Source organism: Euleptes europaea, chromosome 5 (genome assembly GCF_029931775.1).
Source record: "Euleptes europaea isolate rEulEur1 chromosome 5, rEulEur1.hap1, whole genome shotgun sequence".
Classification (NCBI taxonomy): domain Eukaryota; kingdom Metazoa; phylum Chordata; class Lepidosauria; order Squamata; family Sphaerodactylidae; genus Euleptes; species Euleptes europaea.
The window spans coordinates 55576064-55592182 of record NC_079316.1 but is presented as its reverse complement, the minus strand read 5'-3'; the positions used below and the strand labels follow the sequence as shown (position 1 = coordinate 55592182).

Genomic DNA, 16119 nt, shown 5'->3' with positions numbered 1-16119 from the left:
AGGAGACAGAAAGATTCCCTTCCCATGCACAATGCTCATGAGCAGTCGGGAAACCATGTGCTCCAAATCCCAGTTTGCTATCAAGTAGATTAGTCCACTCTACCGCCCAAATTCAATAGGCCACATGCAGAATACACTCTTGCTTATGCTCCTAGAGAAGTAATTAAGCAATGTATAATCATGTGTGCATCAGCCTTCAGTTTTGATTCAGCATATTTATGTACATCTCTCGTGGGAATAAAAGAAAGACTTGCAGAAGGTATGCTCTGACTTCCACACTATGAAATACACTATGGAATTCACAGTTAAGAGACCATCAAGCAGGCATTTAAAAACTATTCAGACCCTTGGCTGACTATATTAAAGCAATGAACACAAAAAGGATTGTCTTTGTCCTAGCACATTTTCAAAGTAGTACAGGTTTACCTCATGAACCTGGGCTTTCACCACCAGCCCAGGTAGCAAACTGTTGAGTGTCCAATTTTGCACTTCGGTTGCAATGGCAGCAGCAACCTCCGACTGGCTGATGGAGATGCGGATTATCCTCCCACTGTTTTTCACTTCATCAATAAGGCAGTTTAGATATTGTCCTATCTTCAGTTCAGCTCCTAAAAGCCCACCATACACAATTACTATTTCTCATAATCAGAGCTAGTATTCTGTCTCTAGTCACTTCCATATTTATTGTTCTTGGTCTGTAACTTACCAATGCAGTCCTTCAGCCAGTCCGTAAACTGCTTTGGATAGCAACTAAGCCCCATAGCATGGAGATGCACTAATCTAATGTCTTGTGGATGCTATATCAGCAATGCAAGCATAAGGCTCAGAGGCAGGTAGCAGCAGGATGTACCAGGGAGGAATGGGGTTGAGTATCCTTAGCCCACTCAGCCTACAACCCACCCCTGGTGTCAACATGACACTACTCCAGTAATAACACAGGTATAAATATAAGTACTCCCACCAAACCTACTGGAAGTGAAAAGCAAAGTCTTTTTTGTTTGCTTCTAGCAACTCCTACACAGCTGTGGCACAACTTAACATACCAATTCAGTTTGCAAACAATCGCAGCTCTTTCAAGCACTACATAAACTGCAACCACAAATGACACCCACATATTCCTTTTAGGGGAATTTCCTCTGTCAAATAATCTGCAGAGGTGTCTGGGCGATGCAGCGGGTGGACGTGGGTTCCTTCTCCGTGCACACCTGCCTGCCAATTGTGTAAGTGTTTGCAGGAGGGATCCGTCTGCAGAACTCCAAAGTATGTTGTTGTTACTTGGCACACCTCAGTCCAAGGTACTACATGGAGCTGTGCTTGTTCCTTGTTGTGTTGGGAAAAGCAGGGTTTCATCAGAATGGTGTTCAAGCATCATCATGAACTGGCTGGCAGCTTCCCTATATATGCCTGGCATGGGGGGGGCGGTGTTGTCAGCATGCTTTTGTGTCATTGGTAGGTCATGTGGGTGTGTCTCATTATGGACTGTAGTGCTGTTGCAAGGCCTCATTTCCTTGGTAGCATGATCTTTTTGGAATTTCTTCTCTGCTGAGCAAGCACAGGGTACTTAGTAACTGTGCCAGAAGCTGGGGCTTAGGACTCAGCTGAACTCTATCCATTCCTTCACATTTAGGCAATCACCCAACACACCATTTTAAGCACAGTTGTACCTTTCTCCTTTGCTTGGAAGTAACTCTGGGCTTTCTCTCGAGGGAGAAATGCTTTTGCTGCAGGGACCCCTATGTCAATAAGGTAGCCATGATCTTCCACACTAGAGATGCATCCAGAGAGCAGCTGTTGGGAGGAGAAGTAACACAGCTTAAAAGAAACCTTACTGATTACCTGTTTCCCAACCTGCAACACATGGATGTTTTTCTAAGATCCTCCCAAAAGCTAGGAATGAACCCTTTTTTTCAAGCAACCCAGCACAACAAAGAGGAATTCCTCAATCCTGGAACAAGGAGGAGCAAATATGTCCTGTGCAGTAGTTAGAAAAATTGAGGCAAATCAGTTAAAGTGCTTGTCTGAGATCAAACAGGAACAGAAATAACATGATAAAAGGTAGTGCAGTGCTCTACTCTCTATGCTCTCTTTTTGTCCAAAATCAGTTACAGAAGGAGCAGAGATCAACTATATACATTCAGTTTCTCTCCCCAAATTGATTCATGAGCATTAAGGCTCCTCTACCATAGAACGATACTGAAAAGACCAACATTTTGACAGATACAGCTCCTCCACCAGTAGAGTTTTATGACAGGAAAATCCGCACTGCTGAAATTCTACTTTCTGCATACCTGTGGAAGGCACAAGGGCATCTTCCCTACATCACAACCAGAAGACCTAAGGGGCAGTATCTTCCAAACTCAGGGAAGTCATAATGTTCATACCATGCCTGTTCTCAGAGCTGCAGTGTTCAGAGCCTTGTTGACATCTTTGGGATTAATCGACAACTGTATACCGTGATGTCCTTCAGCACCTTTCTTCATACCGATCACAGCACATCTGAGGAGCATTCCTGGTGAGAACAGCTCTGCAAGAGGGCTCAGATCCTGCAAGAAATAATGTTATGGGAATAAAATAGTGCATAATACCTAAATCAAGAGTGATATCCAACTAGTGACATGAACTGTGCTGCCTACAGCAGTATAAAATTTGTTTGGGTGTGCCAAGAACAAAAAGGAGCAGGTTGCAATACAGCCATTCAGCTATCTAAAGCTTAATTTCTCTCTAATACAAGAGGCAGACTGAAGACAATTATGAACCTGACATTTGAACATTATTGGCAACTTCTGCTCCAAACTGGACTCACTCAAGGTCCCAAAACAATGCATGAAAAAGCAGTTTTATTATCAGAATCAGCTGTGTTAGTCCACAGCTACAAAAATAACCAAGAGCCTTGTGACACTGAAGAAGAGTTGGTTTTTATATGCTGACTTTCTCTACCACTTAAGGAAGAAGCAAACCAGTTTACAACCACCTTCCCTTCCCCGCCCCACAACAGACACCTTGAGGGAGGTCGAGTTGAGAGAGTTCAGAGAGAACTATGACAAGACCAAGGTCACCCAGCTGGCTTCATGTGTAGGAGTGGCAAGGTAATTCCTTGTAGAATAGAAGAAACCTGCTGCCAGGACTCTTGACTGGTACTTGCAGAATTCAATCCTCATCATTCACCATGTCTTACCTTTACTGGCTTATCTGCGGCCACCTGCTCACTCAGCATTTTGCTGTAAGCCTCACATATGCGTGTCACCTGTACACTTCCAGAGAGCCCATTTGGTAAGCTGATTATAAGCTCAAATTCATTACACTCTTTCACACAGCCCAAGACCAGCATTCCATCAGTGAGAGACTGTTGAATGAACACACACAAAAAATGAGGGACTATGGAAGACAAGCATGTCCCTGCTGTTTTACACATCTTATAGGAGCCTTGAAGTTTACAAACAGACCTAAACCATCCAAAGCAAAACACCAACAACCCAGTATTCATCACCTTCTAGATAATATAGGAATTAGTTCCCAAGAAGAAGAGTTCATTTTTATATGCCGACTTTCTCTACCACTTAAGGGAGACTCAAACCAGCTTACAATCACCTTCCCTTCCCTACAACAGATACCCTGTGAGGTAGGTGGAGCTGAGAGAGCTCTAACAGAGCTATGACTTGCCCAAGGTCACCCAGCTGGCTTCCTGAGTAGGAGTGGGGAAACAAATCCAGTTCACCAGATTAGCCTCCACAGCTCATGTGGAGGAGTGGGGAATTAAACCCGGTTCTCCAGATCAGACTCCATCGCTCCAAACCACCGCTCTTAACCACTACACCACGCTACACCAAGAACACTATGGCCTATAATCTACAATTGATCCCTAGGATACAATATGAAATACTCCTCTTAAGGATCAAAAACAAAACATTATAAAAAATAAGCCTAACCTCAGCTGTCAGAAGTTCAAAATTCTCTGCATGGGTTTTTACAACTGCTTTCTTCTCAGTCTTGAGTTTTTTTGGTTTTGCTTGATCCTGCTGGGCTTTCTTTCTTTTTGGAGTTTGCTCTTCATGTTGTGTCTAAGATAGATTTTTTGGGGGGAAACACTTAACTTATGCGCAAGGACAGACACTTCCCTATGCAACAGAGTAATTTCATTGCAAGTAACAACTGATTCTGGAACTCAAAACCTTCTCATGTACACATGGTTTTTCCCCTGCGTTGAACTTGCATTGACAACATTATTCAGAAAGGCTACTGTTATGAGTGCACTTTCAGTCACAATCACAGGAATCACTTCTAGTCAGCTGCAGAAAATCTGTCAAAGGCTCAGATGGCCCATTACATTAACCACATGAAAATGCCTTGGAAATAGTAAACCACAGGAATCTAACATTCAAAGTGTTTGAACATATCAGAAATGGAAATATTCTCAAAATAACATGCTTAGAATACTACCGAAAATGAACATGTAAGACTAATTTTATTTTCGACATGGATATCTAAAGACTGGCTTAAACCTTGAAGTCTAACTGGCATGCATACAGGTACTAATCTAACAGAAGTTAGTTAAACCCTGGATTACATGCTTTCACAAATTTGTATAATAAGCCCTTTACCCTCCATAAAACAATTCTGTTTCAAGAATTTTGAGATTAACTCAGTATGTTAGTGAAAGAAATGTTGAAAAATCATTATGTTCATTGAAGTTTCGGGAATCACCAATGTGAAATGAGACAGACAAATAATTTGGGTATTACCACTATTGAATACAATGAAACTGAACCTATATCTTGTCCCTATTTTTTCCTCCAATGTCTTTCATTTGTGAATATGTCATCACATTTCAGCATGAAACCTACATTGATTGTTATGAAAAAAATCATATTTGGGATTTCATTAAGAAAAGTAATCACAATAACTGTACAACACAGTATTAAATTCCACACTTGGACCAAGTTCTTAAACACAATAGGAAATATAAGTCCAGTGGCTACAGCTTACAAGTAGAGCCTAACCCAGCATGCACTAGGTTCCAGAGTCAGTCTCTGGCATCTCCAGTTTAAAAGATCTGAGGTTACAGGGATGGGAAAGGACTATGCCTTGGATACTGGACAGCCTTTGGGGCTAGACAGACCAATAATCTGACTCAATTTCATAGGTTTATAATTTTCATTACTTTGAATAAATTATCCTGATCAACTGTTGGGTGTTTGGCTGCTTTTCCTTCTTGTGTTGTTTTCTGTTTGCCCCCTCGAGGGAAGTTCTCTTCTATAGAAGTCATAGTTGTCTTTCTGGAAAGAAAGCCACAAAATTGTCTGCATCAATGAACTACACCTATAAAGGTAATATCAACACTTACAAACATATTTGCATTTCTCAAATGACAGCAATCATTAAGGTTTTTTTAATATAATTTGCTCATTAGTTAGAATAAATTAACTCTCCCTGATGAGTTGGGGGACTCAAATGGATGTATTTTACATTAGTAGTCTTGTCAACGCATAACAATGTGAATCATACTAGTGGCACCACTACATTGTTTTGCTATGTTTTTGTCAATATTTTGAGACAAGGAGAGATGGTATAGCTTCACTACTGCCTTCAAGTAGCTAGAACAAGTTATTGAATCTCCACGGTGTACTGCAACTCTTATACTGAAGTCTTAAGCAGAGTTACACCCTTTTGTGCCAACTGACTCACAGAAATTTCTCAGAACTGCAGCATATTATCAAACTACAATTTCTACCATTATTTGCCATGACAAATGGAAATAAAACACAAATGTACTTTTGTGGCTTATGGATCCCCCCAGAGAGAAAAGATGAAGATATGCACCTAGAAGCAAAAACCAGAAGTGTGTCTCATGTTGCAGATGGGTCAAAAAGTTTAAGGTCACTACTCTATACATTTAACCTCTAAAGAGTCCCACAGCTCAGAAAACTTTTCAAGCACTACACTATGTACTGCATCACAACCAGAAAGATCTGTAGAAAGAAACAGTGGCACATCAGGGGGCAAAAAAGTATTTGCCCAAACTCTGTCAGCTGTACTATATTTATTAATACAGGGAAGAGGGGTTTTTTTTAATACTCAGCAGCATTTTTTAAAAAAGAACCCCCCACCTGCTTTCTGAATTGGTGCAACCCATTTTACCTCCTCATTCTACTGCATGTGAATTCATCCTCTAGTCACTATACGACACCCCCTCTCCAAATAAAGGGGTAACATATGTATCCCACCCTTTCCTATCGTTTGCTTCCCAGCTTACCTAGTTGTCTCTCCTAAACACAAACTCCCTCCTCTCGTCTTCTCCCCTTATCCAAGAGAAGTAAAACACCACACGTACATAGTTCAGCAGCACACGTGCGGAAAAGGCTTGATAACCCGGAAACCAAAATAGCATGAGGCGGGGACAGTGAAAGGTCAACCGGAAGCGTGCGCGTGAGTCCTCGGCAACTGTAGCGCGAAGGGACAATTGGTTGTCATGGAGAGGCAGGGACCAGATTGCGAAGAGCCCGTCAGTTATCCAATCAGGTGCCAGCTTGCTGAAGCAGTTCCGCCTTATTCGTCGGGGCGAGCGGAAGGTCTGAGCAGCGCCATCTTGGGCGTGAAGGGCATTGGATGGTTGTTAGCGGGAGCAGAAACGGTCCGTGAGCCCGGGGAGGGTTGGTGGAAGCGTGAGTCGTTTTTTGCGTGTAAATGTATCTTCTCTGATGCCTCCGCGCTGTCTTGTTAGTGCTATCTTTTCTTGTGTGCATGACGTACATTATGTATTGTGACCGTAACAACAAGCTTGAAGGGTAGGTCGGTATAATTAAGGGCAGGTATTGACTTAAGCGCGGCGGTGAGAGAGAGATCCAGAGCCTTGGTGGGTGGCTCGGTCTCAAGACAGGCGGAGGAAGTCTGTAACAGGCTGAGGTGAGAACCGTGATCTCCTATGCGGTCATAATCTGCATGTCGTCTTTGAGATTCTGTTATGGCTGTTGTTAGCATCTGTGATAATTTAGTGTCGTGAATATTTTTGTGGGTAAATTGGTTGCCTGTGTGACTGGGATTTGTTTACAGTTAAATGAATTCCTGGTCCATCCCATTTAAGCAGTTTGGCCATACCCATTTAAGCGTTGTGGTTAACTGGACAGTGAGTGGATGAGCAAGTTAACTACTTCAGGGGGTTGCTGTAGGGACAAAATGGATCTGTGAGCTACCATGCCATTGTTATCTTGACAGGCTGGAAAACGGGGCTAAAAATAACAAATGAAATTCAGTAGAGGTAAATGTAAAATACTGCATTTAGGTAGGAAAACTCAAATGCATAATTATCGGATGGGGAAGACTTGTGTTGGCAGTAGTGCATGCAAAAAGGATCGAGGAGCCTTAGTAGACTATACACTGAACATGAGTCAGTAGTGTGATGTGGTAGCTAAAAAGACAAATGTGATTTGGGGCTGCATCAACCAAAGTGTAGTGTCAGGATCATGCAAAGTGATGGTATCACTTTGCTCTGGTTAGACCTAACTTGGAGTACTGTGTTCATTTTAGAGCACTGCAGTTTAAGAAGGATGTAGACAAACTGGAATGTGTCCAGAGGACAGTGAAGATGGTGAGGGGTCTGGAGATCAAGTCCTATGAGAAAAGTTTGAAGATTAGTATGTATAGCCTAGAAAGGAGAAGATTGAGAGGTTATATGATAGCCATCTTCAAGTATTTGAAGGGCTGTCATATTGAAGATGGTGTGGAGTTGTTTTCTGTTGCCCCAGAAGGTCGGACCAGAACCAACGGGTTGAAATTAAATCAGGAGGTTTTAGCTAAACATTAGGAAGAACTCCCTGATAGTTAGAGCAGTTCCTCAATTGAACAGGCTTCTTTAGAAGGTGGTGGGTTCTTCTTCTTGGAGGTTTTTAAGCAGAGGCTAGATGACCATATGACAGCAATGCTGATTCTGTGAACTTAGGCAGATCATGAGGGGGAGAGCAGGAAGGGATAAGTCAGTGCTCAGCTCTTTCTTACATGCCCAGGATAATGCCAATCACCACTTTAGAGTCAGGAAGAAATTTTCCTCCAGGCCAGATTGGCCAGGGGTCCCAGAGGGTTTTCTGCCTCCCTCTGGGCATAGAGCATGGGTCACTGGGGGTGGGGGGTAGTTCTGAATTTCCTGTATTGTGCAGGGGGTTGAACTAGATGACCCTTGAGGTCTCTTCCAGCTCTGTTTATGTGGTGTGCATGTGGTCCTGAAATTTGTATATGTCACTGAATTATGCCACCCTGAGATCCTTGGAGGAAGAGTTGGATAAAAATGTAATAAATAGTTATATGTTACTCCTTTTTTCAAAATCTGCAGAAGGATGAGTATCCTTTTATCCTTTTTCAGGCTTGCAATATAAAATCAGTTTCCATCTGTGTCGAGTTAAGGAGTTACCTGTTTGGAACTAAACCCAAGAAGCCTCTAGTAAGTTGCTATTGCATACCAGAACCTGCTAGGTGTCTCTCTTGAATGAGTTCTAAACTTGCTCCTGATTGATAACTCTTCCCTAGGGCTGTTGCTGAACAGCAGTGATTGCTTGTGTATTTGGAATCAATTATCTGACTATTTGAGGGAACTAGGTAGTGGCAGCATACAGAAAGGAGTATCATAACATTAAATACTTTTATCGCAGTAGGCATTACACTTATTGAGAGAGTTCTTAGCTGCTACAGTTCGTTACGATAAAAAATATGTAAAGTAAGAAGTATTCTGGAGATAGCACCAGTCCTGATTTGAAAAATGACAGCTGCTTCATCAAAAAAGTGTTGTATAAGGTGCTGTCCTTTCTTTGGAACATGTTGAAGGCTGTTGCTTTCCAAGGAAAAATGCAGAATATATGCTCCTAATTTCCCAAATATGTTTTTCAAAACTTTGCTGCAATTCACCAGAGTAGAACTTCATTTTCTCCTTTACTTGAACACTAACTTGACTATAAGGTTGCTTACTATAATATATGCTGCTTTTTCCTCATTGAGTGCATCAAAATTAGACACAGATGGTGTAAATGTTGTGGCTTCAGGTACTAACAAGCTTATTACATGCCTTATTCTAGTATAAAATAGTTATTGATTACATCAGTCCTACAGTTAGGTCACTGAACTTTTTACTAGTCCATCTACATGTCACTATATTTTATCAATATTCTCATTCTCATCAACAGTAACTTCTGTTTACCTGGAAGCAGGTCTTAAAAGAATCATATTGTTTGGTAGAGCTCCTAAAACTAGTGCTAGTTTTAGTTTGGTTAATGCTCTCATCCTTGAATATAGATAAGTGGAGTAAACTGAGTAGTTGTATCACAGTTTTCTGCTTGAGCTAGAAAATGCTTCTTAAGACACAGTATTGACTCTTTATTTTTAAATCTAGGACAAGCAGTGATGGCAGGACACGATTCTGGATCAAACCCTCAGTTCACAGGGTTTCAAAAATACTTCAATTCTTTCACCATAACAGGCCGAAGGAATGTAAGTGTGCACTCAAATAACCATAAAGCATGTCTCTAAAATATGTTTGATTTTATTCATAGTATCCTTTTCTGTTTTCAGTATGTATTAGCCACATATGCAAGCATTGCAATGATCTTCATGTACTTCAAACTAAGGCCTAAGAAACAAACACCAGCTGTAACAGAGAAATAAAATTGGTAAGTGCCTACCCTCTGTCATTATTGTCATTGTTTTGCAACAAATGTTGCAGCTGCCCTGACCTGGATAGCCTGATCTCATCAAATCTCAGAATTTAAACAGGGTTGGCCCAGGTTAGTATTTGGATGGGAGACTGCCAAGGAATACCAGGATCACTACACAGAGGGAGGTAATGTCAGGCAACTCCTGAATCTCTCTTGCCTTGAAAGCCCTTTGGGGTTGCAGTAAGTTGGTTGTGACTTGCTGACAAAAAAAAAATTGTAGTCGGCTGTAAACAACTAACAGCATGAAGTCATTGCTCAAAGTTATTTTTTTTGTTTCCAAGTCTGTTATTTCTAGTTTGAACCTGGAAATGAAAAAAAGGGGAGTTCTACTAGTTCTTTTCCTGACAAACTGTCTGGTGATGATCTTGAATTAGTACAAATACATACTCTTTTTAAGCAAATGCTACATGTAAATGTGCGGCACTGGAACTGGGTTTGATCTAAAACCATACTAGTAAAATTTCCTAAAGTTGAAGTCACTAAACATTTGTGTTACTTCGTAATTGTATTTATCCTTCTCCTACAATGTGCAGCTACGTAACATATGTCCTGCAGTTCCTCACTGAGGCATAGCTCAAATTTTCATAGAAAAAATACAAAATAGCTGCTTTCAGTATCACTTTGTCTGTTGTTTATAAATTAGATTCTGCCTAACAGTCCATTTTCTTTCTTATTTCTTATCAGGTGGTTGATGTATTGATAGTGAACTTCCAATACTGTATTGGTGCAGCCAGCAAAAACTGATGTATAGTTCAAATAAATCATGAACAATGATGATGTTTGTCTTCTGTACATATTGCCAATAGTGAATTGTTCTACATAAGCAACACACATTTCTAAAGTGGACATTTATTTAAAGTGCCTCTTGCATGTGTCCTGAAAATGGGTAAGGGTAATTCCTAGTCAGGTACTTTTGCATTTCTGGAACAGATTGCCTTGTATTCTGCTTGAAATGTAAGTTGGAACTGTTGTCAATCCATTTGTAGTATGAGAAATATATTTTAAGATTTCTATTCTATTAAAATAGGCTGTTTCATCCAGCTTTATAAACTTGGGGCAGCGTGAAGAAATGAACTGAACTTTGCCAGAAACACTTTTTACTGGCAGGAATAATGATGATTGGCAGCTCTTTAACATCCCCAGGAACACTAGAGTATTCATGGTTTCGTAATCTGATTGGTGTTCTGCAGGATTGCAACCATTATCTATAGAGAAATGCAGATTTCTAAAACTGCTTGAATACTCAGCTACAAGATCAGGCAATACTTACTAGAAACAGATGTCCCTCATATTAGTTGCTATGGTTTAGCCACATAACGTTGTCCAGCAGTCCTTTGTCAGAGAATAAATGCTTAACTGGCTTCTCTCCTCCCCCAAAAAGAAAGGGTATATGCAAATATGTTTCAGCCCAATCGTAAATATTAAGAGGAATCACTACATAAGGGGAGAAGCTTAAAAATATTAACACACAATTGTTCCTTAAAATTGATTGTTTCACTTGATGTGCTTGGAGATGTAAAACCTGATGGCATTAGTTGTAACAGACAACCCAGCAATATTTCATTGTAAGAACTGCACAATTGATTTGTCTTTATTACAAAATATCAAAAATATAAAACTGTACAAAATGCAAAACCATGGCAGTTGCATTTTTAAAACCAATGGCTCATTGATATCTTGCTGTAATTCAACAACTGGTAAACAGCTAAAGCAATGTTGTAACTGAAAGCCTGAGTTACAGTTACTAACCCATTATAGAAAAGCAATATGGTGTTATTCTAATATACTTTGTGGGGAGGGGATTCTGTATTTCTGTTCCAAAGTAGTAATTTCCCCTGCAAAAAGAGCCTGGTGTGTATACACACAGAACATAAACAGTGCCTCAGTTAAGATTGTCACATTTGTAAAAGGTCCATCTCTAAAGCATCACTCAAATTATGTCAGCAGGCCAGCCTACTTCAATATATTTACTCAATCTGTACTGTTCTCCACTGAATAAATGAGGCATCTCACATAAGCCAAATAAGATATGTGAATTCTATCTCCACATTATAAAAAGAACCCACAGCTCCTATTGAAGCTCTTTGAAGTGGTTAAACCCGGGAATATGACAAAGTAAGTGCTGTAAAAAAGTTGTTCAAATAATTGTTTACCTTTTCATTTTACAGCTGGTATGCAGTTTAGCGCTGACTGACCATTTCCTTGTTGGGATAAGAGAAACTCCCTGTATACTTTTTCTAAAAGCCAAACTTTCCCCCCATCAAACCCATGATTTCAGTGACCAGCTTTTCCAGTGGGGCTTAAAACAGCAGTTATGTGAAGGTGCCGCTTGGGTCATAGTTTACTTTGCTTGTTCCAGCAGACAAGTTCATTTCAGTTCATCCGTCTTAAATAATGCGAATTATTCTACAGCCTTTACTCACAAGGCTTACACAACCAAGTCTTGAAGTTTCATAGTTCACTGGGGACTGTATGCCCCAGCAGAAAGAAGCAGATTTCTACGGGTGAAATGGAGATGTAGGACAGGGGTTGATTTGGACATGTAGGTACCTAACAACAAGTCCTGAGAGCTTTCCGGCAGGTTTATATGTCCAGTGGCTGTGGTAAAATCATCTGTTTCTAAGTCTTCAAAGGCTTTCACAGCATCCCACAATTTCACTGTGTTATCCATTGAACCTAACAAGAAATAGGACAGTTAACCAGATCAGCCTTTAGTAATTCAAAGTATAAGTAAATCCAGCCAGTACATACCATAATCAGGTTGTCAAGTTCAGGGTCTCTTGGAGTACTAGTGTCAGTGCTTTTTGTGTAAGAAAAATGGTGCCAGTACTTATGTGTAAAGGTGGCCCATCGATTTCCCCCCCTCGCTGTACATTCCCATTCGACTGTCCACGCTCTTTCTCTGGCTGAATGGGGCAGGCTGGCACATGAGAATCAGGACTTTGGAGACAACCCCCCCCCCAAAAAAAAAAAATTGCTGATGCGCAGTACCCTTGAGTATCATGGGGGGGAAAACTGATTAGTGCTACAGCAACTCGCTGAATCACAGAATTTACAAGCATTTAAGGGCAACAGACTGAGCTCAAGCAGCAACACTGTATCTAGGTTGAGACAAAGATAGTGTTAGAATATAAAAGTGAGCCTATTATGTTCATTGATAACACACTGCGTTCAGATGTCACAAGCCTGCATAACTATGATGGGTACACATAGTTTGCTGCCATATTTGTGTGCTCCTTTTTCGTGTTTAATAAGCCTTGAATTACACTTCTGTTTGCCATGATACCCTGGCAAATTGGATTTAATTGCAGTTTAGAATCCTGGCTTGGGAGGAGGAACCAGATTATCTAAACACCTACATATGGTCATCATGGCAAATTGGAGTTTTGACATAGGTGGGTTTAAATGAGCTCTTTGTGCATGGGAAGCATGCAAGCCACATGCAATCACGACAAACAGCCACTATTTCTGACCCACTGAATAAGAAATCTTGATTTACACACCTGATGCTAAAAGTTCTCCATCTCTACTGAACCGGAGTGCATAGACTGTATCTGTGTGTCCTTTTAACTCCCCCACCATCAAACCATGGCCAATATCCCAGAGAAGCACTCTTCCATCTGTAGCTCCAGTTGCCAAGAATTTTCCATTAGGAGAAAATGCTAATGAATGAATTGGTCCCTAGAAAAAAGTAAAGCTATTAATAGGATGAAATTATAGCATCTAAATACTCATGTCTATATATCAGTCATGATTTAAAACAGTTTTCAAACATCAAAGTGAACAAACTCAGTTTTATAGGTTCTGCTGTCAGACTGCCTAGAATCTATACCCTTAAGCTTGCCTCTATGTATGTGTGTGTGTGTGTAAAGTGCCGTCAAGTCGCAGCCAACTTATGGCGACCCCTTTTGGCGTTTTCATGGCAAGAGACTAACAGAGGTGGTTTGCCAGTGCCTTCCTCTGCACAGCAACCCTGGTATTCCTTGGTGGTCTCCCATCCAAATACTAACCAGGGCTGACCCTGCTTAGCTTCTGATATCTGACGAGATCAGGCTAGCCTGGGCCATCCAGGTCAGGGCAAGCTTGCCTCTAGTATTATGTAATTTTGCTATGTAGCCAACATTAAAAATATACACATGAAAGCAGACTGTGACTTAGGAGCACAGCATCATGCTTTGCATGAGATTCAACGTGAGCAAATGTAAAGTGATGCTTATTGGGGCAAAAAATCCCAACTTCACATATACACTGATGGGATCTGTGCTGGCAGCAACAGACCAAGAAAGGATCGTGGGGTGGTAGTGGATAGCTCGATGAAGATGTCAACCTAGTGTGCAGCTGCTGTAAAAAAAAGGCAAATTCCATGCTGGCCATAATTCAACAAGGAATAGAGAATAAAACTGCTGCTATCACTGCTCTTATACAAATCTATGGTGAGTCCACACTTGAAATACTGTGTACAGTCAAGTCACCACACTTAAAAAAAGGATATTGCAGAGAAGGTGCAGAAAAGAGCAACCAAAATGATCAGGGGGCTAAAGCAACTGCCCTATGAGGAGCAGTTAAAATTCTTAGGGTTTAGCTTGGAAAGAAGGCAGCTAAGGGGAGACCTCTGCCTGAGACCCTGGACAGCTGCTGCTGGTCTGAGTAGACAATACTGACTTTGATGGACCAAGGGTCTGATTCAGTATAAGGCAGCTTCATGTGTTCATCTGACATGATAGAGGTCTATAAAATTATGCATGATATGGAGAGTGGACAGGGAGAAGCTTTTCTCGTAATACTAGAACGCGGGGTTATCCAGCTGAAGCTGGAGGGTGAAAGATTCATAACAGATAAAAGGAAATATTTATTTACACAGCGCGTAGTTAAATTGTGGAGCTCTCTGCCCCACGATGTGATGGCTGCCGACTTGGAAGGCTTTAAGAGGGGAGTGGACATGTTCATGGAGGAGAGGGAGTATGCATGGCTACTAGTAAAAATGGATACTAGTCATGATGCATACCTATTCTCTCCAGTACCAGAGGAGCATGCCTATTATATTAGGTGCTCTGGAACACAGGCAGGATGCTGCTGCAGTCATCTTGTTTGTGGGTTTTCTAGAGACACCTGGTTGGCCACTGTGTGAACAGAACAGAGTGCTGGACTTGATGGGCCTTGGTCTGATCCAGCATGGCTTTTCTTATGTTCATAAACTACCAGGTTCAATCTCCAGTAACATGAGTGAAAAGGATCAGGTAGTAGGCGATGTGAAAGATCGCTACCCAAAGAGAGCCACAGCAAGCCAGTCAATAATGACCTTGATAGATGAATTATTGGACACAGTATAAGGCAACTTTATGTGTTCAACACCTACTATTCCAGTCCCTTGCAATTAGCTTCAGCCAAGATCCAAAATGTAATTTAGTCGCACATAATGGCTTAGAGTCCCAGTAGTTTTTACTCTTTCAACTGTTACTTTCCATGCTTTGTCTCAAACTGCTTGGGAAAGTTCCTTCAATTTCAGCAGTGATTTGATAGGTGGCATGGAAAACTACTGTTTGAGACATACAAGCGTAAGTACATAAAACTACCGTAGTTGGATCCCAGCCTAAGTTTCTAGTAGTCTAATCATTTCACAGATGTTCAGATGTCTGGCTGTGTTTGAAGTGGCTGGCATTAATTTTCAGGTTTGAAATAGATTATCAAACTTCTAAAAATGTGCAGATTTGCAGCATATTACTTAATGACTACCAGTCAATTTCTTAACAGTGGATGGCCAGACTCTCCCTGGCCAAGATGCTCAGGATGTCCCCAGGCCATAAGGCAGTCTTTCCCTTCTCTCTGTGGAAGAGTGTCGGCTCCCCAGCCATAGCAGTCTACAACCACCAGGGTAAGGGAGGCCGAGGCACATTTATGCTATTTACCTTGTGGGCACTGCTCCTACTTTCCTAATGGGAGGAGCGTCAGTTAGAATCAGTGCACAACTCTGCCATCCTTCACTAGCTTGTGAGAAGTAGCAATACTTACCTAACAAGTGTTTCTCCCTGCAAAGGAAGGAAGCTCCTTCTAGGTAAAAAGTGGAGCTAATGTCTTGCATTCCAAATCTGGCACTAGGAGTAAAGTCCCCCCCACCAAAAAAAATATATAAGGTGTACTTTGGAGGTGGTCTGTCACGACCAGCTAGCCATCCCTATCTCAAGGATTACTTCTATATTTAGAAGCATAAACGGCTGGGAGAAGGAAGGGAACAGTTCAGTTGGAGGAACAACAAATGGAAAGCTACTATTTTTACGTGATTTTTTTAATTACATTCGTTACACACAGAACAAAAGTGATTTTAGTATGAATTTGACATTAATTTACCTTATGTCCGGTGAAGATTCTCACACAATTCCCATTCAGAACATCCCACAGCCGCACTGTCCTATCTGCTGAGCCTGTAGCA

General features: G+C 41.1%; 4 protein-coding genes across 4 annotated transcripts in view; 2 read left to right on the top strand and 2 right to left on the bottom strand.

Annotated features, from left to right (window-relative positions):
• The window catches only part of PDCD11 (programmed cell death 11), a 34233-nt gene extending 28970 nt beyond the window's left edge, over nucleotides 1-5263 (bottom strand). The window contains exons 1-6 of the mRNA XM_056849731.1: nucleotides 5159-5263; nucleotides 3927-4058; nucleotides 3176-3343; nucleotides 2382-2543; nucleotides 1665-1788; nucleotides 427-608 (exon numbers count right to left, since the gene is read on the bottom strand). Coding sequence (XP_056705709.1) covers nucleotides 427-608; nucleotides 1665-1788; nucleotides 2382-2543; nucleotides 3176-3343; nucleotides 3927-4058; nucleotides 5159-5263 — 873 coding nt within the window. The remainder of the gene's footprint in view (nucleotides 1-426; nucleotides 609-1664; nucleotides 1789-2381; nucleotides 2544-3175; nucleotides 3344-3926; nucleotides 4059-5158) is intronic.
• A 3112-nt stretch (nucleotides 5264-8375) lies between these two features.
• Nucleotides 8376-10487, top strand: ATP5MK (ATP synthase membrane subunit k). The gene is made up of 4 exons (XM_056849812.1): nucleotides 8376-8428; nucleotides 9371-9468; nucleotides 9550-9647; nucleotides 10377-10487. The coding sequence occupies exons 2-3, from the start codon at nucleotides 9382-9384 to the stop codon at nucleotides 9640-9642; spliced, it is 180 nt and encodes a 59-aa protein (XP_056705790.1). The 5' UTR covers nucleotides 8376-8428; nucleotides 9371-9381; the 3' UTR covers nucleotides 9643-9647; nucleotides 10377-10487.
• Nucleotides 9859-16119, top strand: part of PCGF6 (polycomb group ring finger 6) — a 49050-nt gene continuing 42789 nt past the window's right edge. The window contains exon 1 of the mRNA XM_056849811.1: nucleotides 9859-9872. The gene's annotated coding sequence lies outside the window, so the exon portion shown is untranslated. The remainder of the gene's footprint in view (nucleotides 9873-16119) is intronic.
• TAF5 (TATA-box binding protein associated factor 5) overlaps nucleotides 12069-16119 on the bottom strand; it is a 14759-nt gene continuing 10708 nt past the window's right edge. Inside the window, exons 9-11 of the mRNA XM_056849808.1 lie at nucleotides 16038-16119; nucleotides 13196-13373; nucleotides 12069-12368 (exon numbers count right to left, since the gene is read on the bottom strand). The exon at nucleotides 16038-16119 is cut by the window's right edge and continues 96 nt beyond it. Of these exons, the coding sequence (XP_056705786.1) occupies nucleotides 12151-12368; nucleotides 13196-13373; nucleotides 16038-16119 (478 nt within the window). The 3' untranslated portion in view covers nucleotides 12069-12150. The remainder of the gene's footprint in view (nucleotides 12369-13195; nucleotides 13374-16037) is intronic.

Bases quoted from the DNA above. Each gene is read 5' to 3' on its own strand.
- ATP5MK (XM_056849812.1), top strand. From the start codon at position 9,382: ATGGCAGGACACGATTCTGGATCAAACCCTCAGTTCACAGGGTTTCAA. The intron at 9,469-9,549 runs GTAAGTGTGCAC...TTCTGTTTTCAG, and splicing joins CCATAACAGGCCGAAGGAAT to TATGTATTAGCCACATATGC.